Consider the following 12,704-nt stretch of genomic DNA (forward strand, 5'->3'; position numbering starts at 1 on the left):
AGCTGGTCTCGAACTCCTGACCTCAGGTGATCCACCTGCCTCGGCCTCCCAAAGTGCTGGGATTAGAGGCATGAGCTACTATGCCCGGCCTAACAGTTGGTCTTTTTAATATTTAGCTTATCTCTAGGTGTTTCATTCCATATAACTAAATCTCAGTTGTGTTCAGGCACAAAAAAGATGGAAAACTACTCATTCATTCTTCACAACTGTTTTCAGCACCTCAAGGAGGCCTTCCCTAACCATCCTATTTAACATTCCAGTTCTTGCACCATCCCCACCCCTACTGTGCCCTCACTTTTTTCTCCATGGCACTGGGCACCAGCTGGCTCACTCTGTCTTTAAAAAGTACTTTTCTTCACGGGAGGTTTTTCTTTTGTTTTTGTTTTCTTTCTTTCAGTCCTGTGTCTTCAGGACTTAGAAGAGTTCATGGCACATAGTAGGTACTCAATAATCATATGTTGAATGAATAAATGCAGTTTCATGTTCCACATGAGGATAGGCTCATTTGAAATATTTCCATAGGTTTATTAGACAAAAAGTAGACTTTCAGAAAGTTTTCATGCCTGGCACAGTGGTTCACACCTGTAATCCCAGCACTTTAGGAGGCTGAGGCAGGCAGATCACGAGGTCAAGAGATCGAGACCATCCTGGCCAACATGGTGAAATCCATCTCTACTAAAAGTACAAAAATTAACTGGGCATGGTGGTGCGTGCCTGTAATCCCAGCTACTTGGGAGGCTGAGGCAGGATAATCTCTTGAACCTGGGAAGTAGAGGTTGCAGTGAGCCGAGATCACGCCACTGCACTGTAGCCTGAAGACAGAGTGAGACTCTGTCTCAAAAAAAAAAAAGTTTTCATTAGTTGGGATCTTGTATCCTCTTCCCTTTCTCAAGTGATGTATTTTAAAGCAGACATTTTCGTATCCTTTGGCGGAGGTAAAAGACCCAGACCTTTTGAAAAGCATTTTAGAAATACGTTCTTAAAAGCACTCCAAAATGACTCTCTTATCTTTGGTCACGTGACAGTACAGCTGCACTTTGGGGCCTTTGCCTATATCCTGTTGGTTGCCTCACTTCGGAATTGTAGACGTGTGGGAGAATAATGCTCCCATTCTTCTCTATCTTGTCTAGTTCTAGAAGATATGGTGATGGAAACCTTACCTTTTTCATAGTAAAATGTAGCTACTCAGGAATGATGAGGGGCACTGTCATATCAGGTAATACTCACTCCAGTTATATTTTATGAGGTAAAATTGATATTGTTGTTTGGTTATTCTTATAGATTTTGACAGCCTCCACCAAAGTGTTTTAAAATGACTTACTTAGTCTATAACTCTTCCCTGAATTCAGTCTCCGGACACCTACTTGATGTTTCCTCTTGGATGTGATAATAACAGTCTCAGATTTAAAATGCTCTAAATCAATTTACTGATTTTCTTTTCTTCCTTTTTCTTTTTTTCCAAGATGAGAGTCTTGTTCTGTCTCCTAGGCTAGAGTGCAGTGGCGTGGTCGCGGCTCACTGCAACCTCCGCCTCCTGGGTTCGGGCAATTCTCCTGCCTCAGCCTCCCGAGTAGCTGGGACTACAGGCATCCACCATACCACCTGGCCAATTTTTGTATTTTTAGTAGAGACAGGGTTTCACCATGTTGGCCAGGCTGGTCGTGAACTCCTAACCTCAAGTGATCCGCCCACCTCGGCCTCCTAAAGTGCTGGAATTGGATTATCACAGTAGCTACGCAAATGAACTTCTTGCTTCTGCCTTTGCTCCCCGACAATTCTGTCCCAATAGGTAGCCAGAGTGATCTTTTATTCCTTTTCTCAAAACCCGTCTGTAACTTTTAGTTTTCGCTCAGAGTAAAAAGCTAAAATGCTTTTTAAAAGGAATCTTAGGATCTGTAAGCCCTACTCAATCTGTCCCCTTGCCCACCCTATTATCTTGTGTTTAATCTTGTCTTCCTCTCACCTGCTAGGTGATCCACACAGGCCTCCTTGCTGTTTCTCAAAGGTAGAGCTTTGATCCCAACTTTATACCTACTATTCATTTGGTCTTAAATGCTCTTCCTCCAGTTAACTGTATATAATGGCGCCTCACTCATTCAAATCTTTGCTCACATATACTTTAGCAATGAAGCTTCCGCTGACCACCCTTTTTAGAATTAAACTTCTCTATTCCAGCATAAATCTATCCTAGAATAAATCTCTTCAAATATTTTACAGGGTTTGACTCTTTTTGTCGACATAAGTCTAAGGTTTTTGACCTGAATGTGTGGTGACTCTTGCTTATAATGGCCATATTGTTTTTGGCTACTGCAATTCTGTGAGTTAGCAGAAATAGGAGGAGCAGCAAGAAGATGATTTCAGTATTGTAGCTGTTGTGTGTTAAACACTTTGAGAGACCTGCAAGTGGACATCAAAAGCAATTGGAAATATATGACTGGAGATCGAGTTAAAATAAACTACTCTGAGGAATAAAAGGAAGCCTGAGCCTAAACAGAACTTCAAGTTTATTGTCTTCACAAAATATTCTTTGTTTTATAACTGTATGATTTCTTAGCCTTTGTAGCTGTCCTATATTCTTCTTATGTCTAAATTATTAGTAAAGCTCTTAAAATGAGGGGAGGGTTTATACATTTACCAATGGTCAGAATAATGGGAGAGGCTCATGGACTTCTCCAGAATTTTGAGTTCTTTTTTTTTTGGAGGTGTAGTCTCACTCTGTTGCCCAGGCTGGAGTGCAGTGGCATGATCTTGGCTCACTGCAGCCTCCTCCTCCTGGTTTCAAGCGATTCTTCTGATTCAGGCTCCCTAGTAGCTGAAACTACAGGTGCGCATCAGCATGCCCGACTAATTTTTGTGTTTTTAGTAGATATGGTGTTTCACTATATGGCCAGGTTAGTCTCAAACTCCTGACCTCGTGATCTGCCCGCCTCTGTCTCCCAAAGTGCTGGGATTACAGGTGTGAGCCGCTGCACCCAGCCTAATTTTGAGTTCTGTAAAGAACAATTAACTGCACTATCCCCCAGACGTGGTTACCTTTCTTGTTTATTGATTGCTTAATATGTATTTAGCATTCACTCAGTATGTGTTGGGAATACATTATAGGCTGGTAAACAAGCAATTACAGCACAATGTTCTGTATTAAGTGCTAGATGCAGAAAATAATAGAGTCTTAGGGATGGGGTCAAGGGATGGCTCTCAAAGGAAGTGAACCATTAGCTGAGATAAGCACAGGAGTTTGGATGCTGGTAAAGGGACGGGCAACTGATCAGAATATATAAAGCCCTGGAGTAAAGACAAAGCCAAGCATTTTGAGGGGAACTGAGAAGGTTGGGCAAAGAGGGAATGAATTAAAAGAGATGAAAGCTAGAGATAAAAGACTTGATATTCAAGGCTTGGGGCATTATCTTGAAGAAAATCTTAACATTTTAAAGGAATGACATAATGAGATTAACATTTTAAGATCTCTAGCTATAATGGGGAGGTTCAAACTGCCAGGGGGCTTTCATATTCATTGTGTCTAGGACAGGGCTTAAAAAGTTATTATTTTTTTTCTTGCTTTGATTGTAGTATGCGCCCAACATTTTGAGAACAGCTGAATTAATAGGGTTCTTTAGGAAGCCTGTTAATTTTGCTTATCTAAATTGTCATGGTGGTGTTAGGGCCAGCGGGAAATCTTTTTTTCTCATTTGGGCTGGTTGGTGTTACCAAAATATCAGGGGTTTGGTCTAGGTCCTGCTGCTTGCCGCTCAGGAAGCCAATCACAGAGATGAGTATTGCCAGAGAAGAAGGCTTTAATTGGGTGCTGCAGCCAAGGAGATGGGAGATCAGTCTCAAATCCATCTCTGACTGACTGAAATTAGAGGTTTATATAGCAGAGAAGAAATGTAACCATGTGTGGGCAAACAGGAATTAGAGAGGGGTGAGAAAGAAGTTTGTCAACAGGCAGCAGGTGGTCAGTTAAGCAATCATGCAGGGTCTGGCTTCTCATTGTCATCTGTTAAGTAAGCTTCAGCTTCTTGATCCTATCTAGGAGGCCTTATGGTTTGTTTCCTAAGAAAGGAGCTTAGATAACACAAATAGAGCTTTCTCAAGTTTTAAGACTGAGAGGATCAATTTCTGTATTTGTTCAAAGAAACCATAAAAGTTCTGTGGGATAACTGGCTGGTTTCAATGTTATCTTTCCCTCAAGGAAGTAAACAAAGCATTAAACGGGGGCCTGATTGAAGTGGGCTTTTTGATTTGAGAAATTCAAGTATGGTAAGTTCTCCCAAGTCAGTAATATATTTTACTTTTTTTTGAAATCTGTTTGTTAGAAGATGGGATCAGGCAAAGGGAAGGAGGGAAGCTTTCACACAGTTGAGAAAGAATGCTTTTTAGGCTTCAGGCAGTTTTCTTTCTTTCTGTTTTTTTTTTTTTTTTTTGAGACGGTGTCTCGCTCTGTTGCCCAGGCTGGAGTGCAGTGGCACGATCTCGGCTCACTGCAAGCTCTGCCTCCCAGGTTCACGCCATTCTCCTCCCTCAGCCTCCCCAGTAGCTGGGACTACAGGCACCTACCACCACGCCCGGCTAATTTTTTGTATTTTTAGTAGAGACGGGGTTTCACTGTGTTAGCCAGGATGGTCTCCATCTCCTGACCTCGTGATCCGCCCGCCTCGGCCTCCCAAAGTGCTGGGATTAGAGGCATGAGCCAGCGCTCCCAGTGGCTTCAGCCAGTTTTCTTATCACAAAGCCCTCACCTACTTCTGATTTCATATAGAATTTTTCCAGTTACCCAGTCACTTAAACCGGAAACCTGGGAGCTATCCTACACTTTCGCCCTTCTACAGTTGGTTATTCAGTCCTTTAATAAAATAATCTTTAGGCTGGGTGCAGTGGCTCACGCCTGTAATCCCAGCACTTTGTGAAGCTGAGATGGGTGGATCACTTGAGCCCAGGAGTTCGAGACCAGCCTACCAACCTAGCAAGTCCCCGACTCTTAAGGAAATTAGCTGGGCAGGGTGGCACATATCTGCATAGTCCTAGCTACTTGGGAGACTGAGGTGGGAGCATCTACTTGAGCCTGGGAATTCAAGGCTGTGTTACTGGTGGAGGGTGTCCAGGTTCTTGGCATCCTGAACAAAGAACTGGACAAAACATACAGACAAAGCAAGGAAAGAATGAAGTCAGATGAAAGTACGCTCGACAGTGTGGTGGCGGGCCCTAGCGTAGGGGCTCAAGGGCGCTGTTATAGAATTTGTGGGGGCTTAAATACCCTCTAGAGGTTTCCACTGGTTACTTGGTGTACACCCTATGTAAATGGAGAGGTGAAGTAAAGTTACAAAGTCATTTCCTTGGTGTATGCCCTATGGAGAGGATATTTCCTGTCATAGCTGAAGTGTGAATTGGCCTGATGTACCCTGCCTCCAGACCCTATTTTCCTGTCTCAGCAGCTTTGAGCTGTGTTCATACTACTGTACGCCAGCCTGAGTGACAGAGTGAGACCTTGCATCCAAATCATGATAAAAATAATAATCTTTCATGTCTTCTCAGAGCTCTTCTAAACCTTTCCCACTATCTTCTAAACCCTTTCCCTCATCAACACTGATTAAGTTTAGATGCTCAGCTTTTTCATGGAATATTATGTTGCTTCCTTGCATCCCACAGGTCTAGGGTTGTTTAGTTGCTTCCCTATGTTTAAGGGCTTGAGTCCAGGTTGTTGCCAGTGACCAGATGTTTCTAACCAACCTCTGGTGTCTTCCCCACCACCGCCCCAACTTTAATCCAACTGAAGTATTGCTGACACAGTTATTTTCATAAAAACAGTTTGATTGCCGGGCAGGGTGGCTCATGCCTGTAATCCCAGCACTTCGGGAGGCCGAGGAGGGCGGATCATGAGGTCAGGAGTTCAAGACCAGCCTGGCCAACATAGTGAAACCCCATTTCTGCTAAAAATACAAAAATTATCTGGGCATGGTGGCGCGCGCTGTAGTCCCAGCTACTCGGGAGGCTGAGGCAGGAGAATTGCTTGAATCCAGGAGGCAGAGGTTGCAGCGAGCCAAGATCGCGCCACTGCACTCCAGCCCAGGCAACAGTGCGAGACTCGGTCTCAAAACAGTTTGATCATGTTTCTTCTCTGTTTGAAAAATGTAAATTGCTTCATGTTGCCAACATACAGACTTCCTTTTTCTTGGCATAGGAGCTTTTCAGTTTCCCTCTGCTTCTCAGTTTCTGCAGTCATGTTTTTCACACCTTACTGATCATTGAAAATAGAATCCTTTACTGTTGCTGCCTGCTCCCCATTCACAATTCTCCTTTTCTTTTACCTCTGTCTGGCCAAATGCTACATTTTCTTTTAGTCATAACTTTCTTCTTCATTTCAACAATATGACTGTCTAGACGGTTCTAGTCTAGGAGGGTCTCCTTGTCTTAGAAGTTTCCTTATATCTGTTCATATAGGTATGTAGTCCTGTCATGTTCTGTATGGTAAATTTATGGGTGGCTTGTCTCTGTTTCACCTGGAAGACAGTAAACCACTTTTCAAACTTAGTGTCACATATAGTGCTTCCTATAGAATTTTAAAAAATGTGTCCCATAAGTCAATATGTTTTTGTATTTGTAGACCTGAAAGATGTCTGAAAATTCCAGTGACAGTGATTCATCTTGTGGTTGGACTGTCATCAGTCATGAGGTATGATATTTAATACTTTCTTATAAGGTAATTTGTAATATTAATGTTACCAGTGATATAAATGGTGTTCTTTGAAGATCAGTCTTTTTCTACATTTAAGCAAAAAGTTCCAATGGACATTTTCCCTCTCGTATTAAACTTCACTGCTGAGAACTCTTTATGAGCCAGCATCTTCTACATTATTGTACATAGCTTTGAGACATTAGGCAAATACTTACTGAGGGTTTATTATTGGTCAGGCCTTGTGCTTTACTTTCATTTTCATATAATTTTTTCTTTTTTTTTTTTAGATGGAGTCTCACTCCATTGCTCAGGCTGGAGTGCAGTGGCGCCATCTCGGCTTACTGCAATCTCCGCCTCCTGGGTTGGAGCCATTCTCCTGCCTCAGCCTCCTGAGTAGCGGGGACTACAGGTGTGAGCCACCGCGCCCCGCTAATTTTTTTGTATTTTTAGTAGAGATGGGGTTTCACCATGTTAGCCAGGATGGTCTGGATCTCCTGACCTCGTGATCCACCCGCCTCGGCCTCCCAAAGTGATGGGATTACAGGCGTGAGCCACCGCGCCCGCCACAAAATGAATTTTATAATAGAAGATTGATCTATGTACAACAAGTATACATAACTTGTACATTTTATGTTCTCATGCCAGTAATGTATGTTCACTATAGAAAAATGACAGTAAGGCCGGGCGCGGTGGCTCAAGCCTGTAATCCCAGCACTTTGGGAGGCCGAGACAGGCGGATCATGAGGTGAGGAGATCGAGACCATCCTGGCTAACACAGTGAAACCCTGTCTCTACTAAAAATACAAAAAATTAGCCAGGCGAGGTGGCGGGTGCCTGTAATCCCAGCTACTCGGCAGGCTGAGGCAGGAGAATGGCATGAACCCGGGAGGCGGAGCTTACAGCGAGCTGAGATCTGGCCACTGCACTCCAGCCCGGGCGACACAGCGAGACTCCATCTCAAAAAAAAGAAAAATGACAGTATACTGGCCAGGCGCGGTGACTCACGCCTGTAATCCCAGCACTTTGGGAGGCCGAGGTGGGCGGATTACGAGGTCAGGAGATCGAGACCATCCTGGCTAACACTATGAAGCCCCGTCTCTACTAAAAATACAAAAAATTGGCCAGGTGCGGTGGCTCACGCCTGTAATCCCAGCACTTTTGGGAGGCCGAGGCAGGTGGATCACGAGGTCAGGAAATTGAGACCATCCTGGCTAACACCGTGAAACCCCGTCTCTACTAACAATACAAAAAATAAGCCGGGCCTGGTGGCGGGCGCCTGTAGTCCCAGCTACTCCAGAGGCTGAGGCAGGAGAATCGCTTGAACCTGGGAGGCGGAAGTTGCGGTGAGCCAAGACTGCGGCAGTGCACTCCAGCCTGGATGACAGAGTGAGACTCCGTCTCAGAAAAAAAGAAAAACAAAAAAAACCCAAAATATTAGCCGGGTGTGGTGGTGGGCGTAGTGGCGGGCACCTGTAGTCCCAGCTACTCGGGAGGCTGAAGAATGGCGTGAACCCAGGAGGCGGAGCTTGCAGTGAGCCGAGATTGCGCCACTGCCCTCCAGCCTGGGCGACAGAGCCAGACTCTGTCTCAAAAAAAAAGGAAAAGAAAAATGACAGTATACTGATAAACAGAAATATACTTACTCTAGGTTTTAATGGACTTATCTATAATTTTCCCATTTGTTTTTAGGGTATTGTAAGCCTCACTTGTTTTCTTAATAAAAGTTTTAGGCCGAGTGTGGTGGCTCACGCTTGTAATCCCAGCACTTTGGGAGGCCAAGGAGAAGGCGAATCACCTCAGGTCGGGAGTTCGAGACCAGCCTGACCAACATAGAGAGACTCCCGTCTCTACTAAAAATATCAAATTAGCCGGGCTTGGTGGCACATGCCTGTAATCCCAGCTACTCAGGAGGCTGAGGCAGGAGAATTGCTTGAACCCGGGAGGCAGAGGTTGTGGTGAACAGAGATCGTGCCATTGCACTGCAGCCTGGGCAACAAGAGCAAAACTCTGGCTCAAAAAAAAAAAACATTTTTTTTTAAAATTTGAGACGGAATTAAAATTTTTTATTAAAAATTAAATTAAAAATTTAATTAAAAATTAATTTTAAAAAAATTGTTTTTTTTACTCTCAGTTAAGGTTCAGGTAGTTATGTTTAGAAAACATTAACAGAAGAAACAAGTTTGCCTTTTCTGCGTTAAAGTTTCAAAATTTAAAAACATCTGTATCATTTGAGATTGAGATCATTTTTCTTTTTAAAATCTTCAGTGACTTTTCTATTTTTAACTTGTTTTCTTCAAAGGATTAGATCAACTCCCACAGCAACTTCTCCTTCAAGGATAATTAACAATACAGGAGCAAGGCAGCTATGGGAGTCTTACCTGTGAGTCTGCAGGGTGGAGTATCACAGCAGACCTCTCTGGCACTTAGTCAAGTATGTCATTGGGGTGTTCTGTACTGGACATTATGTCCCAGAGTAAATCACATTTGTACTTTTATCTCTCTTCTATATCTGCTTTCCAGGATCTACTCTTTCTTGCTAATGTCTCTTACATGTGTTCCTTTTCCTTTCCCATTACCACCGTTCTGATTTGGGCCAGAATTGGTTTCCCCAGCAGTTACTAATCCAACTCTAACTTTGCTTTAGCCTCTACCATTCTCCTGCCACTGTAGACAACCTCAGAGTGTTGCATCCAGAATTCTCTTTAGGGCTCATCTTAAATGCTGCTTTGTCATGAATTCTTTTAATTTTTGCTGTCTTGAGTTATGTATATCAAGAGAATGCAGACCTTTCAATTGTGTGTGTCAGCAGACTATAGTGGGGACATAGGGAAAGAATCACCTTGGTCGTTAACTTTGTTTTGCTAATTAAGACACAAAGAAAAATTGTATGATCCGCTATTATTAATGAAGAGACAGTCTGACATCAAAGTAGGAAAGATAACCTCAGAATAAAAAGATAGTCTAAAATTGTATAAGGAGAGTATTCATTAGCCCTATAGGTTTATTTAATCCATGTCATTAAAGCTTTAAACAGTTTTAGTTTATATTGCCATAATAAGTACTTATTTGCATATGGCTGTTTCTCTGAATACGTTGTAAGTTTGAATTTTTGATTTTTTTTTTTTTTTTTTTTTTTTTTTGAGATGGAGTTTTGCTCTTGTTGCCCAGGCTGGAGTGCAATGATACAATCTTGGCTCACTGCAATCTCTGCCTCCTGGGTTCAAGCGATTCTCTTGCCTCACCCTCCTGAGTAGCTGGGATTACAGGCGCCTGCCACCTTGCCCAGCTGTGAATTTGAATTTTTTATACCCTACAACACCTAACAAAGTGCCTTGTCTAGAGTAGTTCCATAAATGTTAAGCCGAAACAAATTACTACAGAAATAACTAAATTTAGACCTTTATTCTCTGGGATTCAAATTTATTGCTTGAGCTCATAAAATAGAGCATTCCGCTTTTGGGCTGACCTGACTTAGAATTTAAACCTGAGACTCCATTCTGCCATTTTCCTGCCATGAGCCTTTGTGGGTTAAATTGAACAAAAGCTTGTCTGATTAGATATTGTTCCCTTGGAGTATGGCAGCATCTGAGACTTTTAATAATGGAAGAAGCATTTACATGTAGTCAAATCTAGCTTTGAGGAGCTAATAGGCAAATAACTGAAAGATTATCACTTTTCCCTAGGGGTCAGATATAGAACTGTTAAATTCTGTGACAGCCGCTGACAGCTGTGAGCCCACCCCAGAATGTTCATCTTTAGAGCAAGAGGAACTTCAAGCATTGCAGATAGAGCAGGGAGGTAAGTTGTTCACAAATTCTGATTTTTTTTTTTTTTTTTAGTAGAGTATATGAATGATATTATGAGTCTCGCCTTCTTTCCAGGTGGGTGGCCTTTCTGGCTAATCTAAGTGGTCATTGGAGGATTAGAACTTACAGTATAGGCCGGGCATGGTGGCTCACACCTGTAATCCCAGCACCTTGGGAGGCTGAGGTGGACAGATCATTTGAGGTCAGGAGTTCAACCAGCCTGGCCAACATGGTGAAACCCTGTCTGTACTGAAAATACAAAAAATTAGCCGGGTGTGGTGGCGGGCACCTGTAATCATAGCTACTCCAAAGGCTGAGGCAGGAGAATCGCTTGAACCTGGGAGGCGGAGGTTGCAGTGAGCCGAGATTGCGCCACTGCACTGCAGCGTGGGCGACAGAGCTAGACTCCATCTCAAAAAAAAAAAAAAAAAAAAACTTCAGTGTGGATTTAATGAAGGCCCACAGAACCCAGAGCCAACAGCCTGCCCCACGGGTTTATTTGCAGCTGTAGTATGTTTTTGGGCTTTCAGATACACTTTGTTGCCACGGAGGTAACCGGTGACCAAAAAAAAGTGTTTCATGGTTTAACGTGAATTTGTTTGGTAGTTTCTATTACTTATCATTTGCTTGGTAGTTTGTATTTACTTGTCATTATTAAAGTTAAGAAAAAAATTATTCATTTATCACAAGAGATTTACTAATCTCTTTTCCAGTTATCATGTTATGGAGTTACAGACATACCTCTCATTTTATTCTGCTTTGCTTTATTGTACTTCGCAGATACTGCATTTTTTACAGATTGAAGTTTGTGGCAACCCTGTGTTGAGCAAGTCTGTTAATGCCATTTTTCCAATAGCGTATGCTCACTTCATGTCTGTCACATTTTTATAATTATAATATTTCATTTATTTTTATTTTATTGAATTGAATTGAATTGAATTGAATTGACGGAGTTTCACTCTTGTTTCCCATGCTGGAGTGCAATGGTATGATCTCGGCTCACTGCAACCTCCACCTCTTGGGTTCAAGTGATCCTCCTGCCTCAGCCTCTCAGCTGGAATTGCAGGCATGTGCCACTGTGCACAGCTAATTTTGTGTTTTTAATAGAGACGGGGTTTCTTCGTGTTGGTTAGCCTGGTCTTGAACTCCTGACCTCAGGTGATCCACCCGTGTCAACTTCCCAAAGTGCTGGGATTACAGGCGTGAGCAACTGTGCCTGGCCTGTAATTGTCATATTTCAAACATTCTCATTATTATTATATCTGTTACGGTGATCTGTGATCAGTGATCTTTGATGTTACTATTATAATTCCTTTGGGACACCATGAACCGTGCCTATGAAAGGCAGTGAACTTAATAAATGTGTGTGTTCTGACTGCTCTACTGACTTGCTGTTCCCCCATCTCTCTTCCTCTCCTTGAGCCTCCCTGTTCCTGGAGACACAACGATATTGAAATCAGGCCAATTAATAACCTACAGTGGCCTCCAGGTGTTCAGGTGAAAGGAAGAGTTGAGTGTCTCTCACTTCAAATCAAAAGCTAGAAATGATTAAGCTTATTTGAGGAAGGCGGAAGGCATGTTGAAAGCTAAGTTGAAAGCTAAGTCTCTTGGACTAGATAGTTAGCCAAGTTGTGATTGCAAAGGAAAAGCTCTTGAAGGAAATTAAAAGTCCTTAATGAACACATGAATGATAGGGAAACCATATAACCTTATTGTTGACATGGAGAAAGTTTTAGTGGTCTTGGTAGAAGATTGAACCAGCCACAAAATTCCCTTAAGTCACAACTTAATCCAGAACTAGGTCCTTCCTAACTCTCTCAAGTCTGTGAAGGCTGAGAATGGTTAAGAAGCTTTAGAAAGAAAGGCTGAAGCTAGCTGATGTTGATTCATGAGGTTTAAGGAAAGAAGCTATGTCCATAACATAAAAGTACAAGGTGAAGTAGCAAGTGCTGATGTAGAAGGTGCATCAAGTTATCCAAGAGATCTAACTGACATAATGGATGAAGGTGGCTACCCCAACCAGCAGATTTTCAGTGTAGATGAAACAGCCTTCTATTGGAAGAAGATGCCATCTAGGACTTTCCTAACTAGAGAGAAGTTGGTATCTGTTTCTAGGCTTTAATGAACAAGCTCACTTTCTTGTTAGAGACAAATGTAGTTGGTGACTTTAAGTTGAAGCTAGTGTTCACTTACCATGCCTTGAGAAATCCTAGGGCCTTTAAAAAATA

The 12,704-nt window shown here is 42.5% G+C and overlaps 1 protein-coding gene across 12 annotated transcripts in view; it reads left to right on the forward strand.

Moving 5' to 3' along the window:
- Window positions 1–12,704, forward strand: part of LOC116275822 (cell cycle progression protein 1) — a 90,006-nt gene that overhangs the window by 8,862 nt on the left and 68,440 nt on the right. For 6 of the 12 annotated variants that reach the window (XR_004185151.1, XM_031668633.1, XM_031668641.1 and 3 more), the window contains exons 2-4: window positions 6,599–6,667; window positions 8,970–9,101; window positions 10,354–10,468. Coding sequence is in view for 11 of the 12 variants with exons in the window: in XM_031668633.1 (XP_031524493.1) it covers window positions 9,036–9,101; window positions 10,354–10,468 (181 nt within the window). In the remaining variant the exon portion in view is untranslated. Of the gene's footprint in view, window positions 1–1,107; window positions 1,217–6,598; window positions 6,668–8,969; window positions 9,102–10,353; window positions 10,469–12,704 lie in introns of those variants that run through there. The other 6 variants (XM_031668634.1, XM_031668638.1, XM_031668642.1 and 3 more) reach the window with 3 other exon arrangements.

This window comes from Papio anubis, chromosome 7 (assembly GCF_008728515.1).
Source record: "Papio anubis isolate 15944 chromosome 7, Panubis1.0, whole genome shotgun sequence".
Classification (NCBI taxonomy): Eukaryota; Metazoa; Chordata; class Mammalia; order Primates; family Cercopithecidae; genus Papio; species Papio anubis.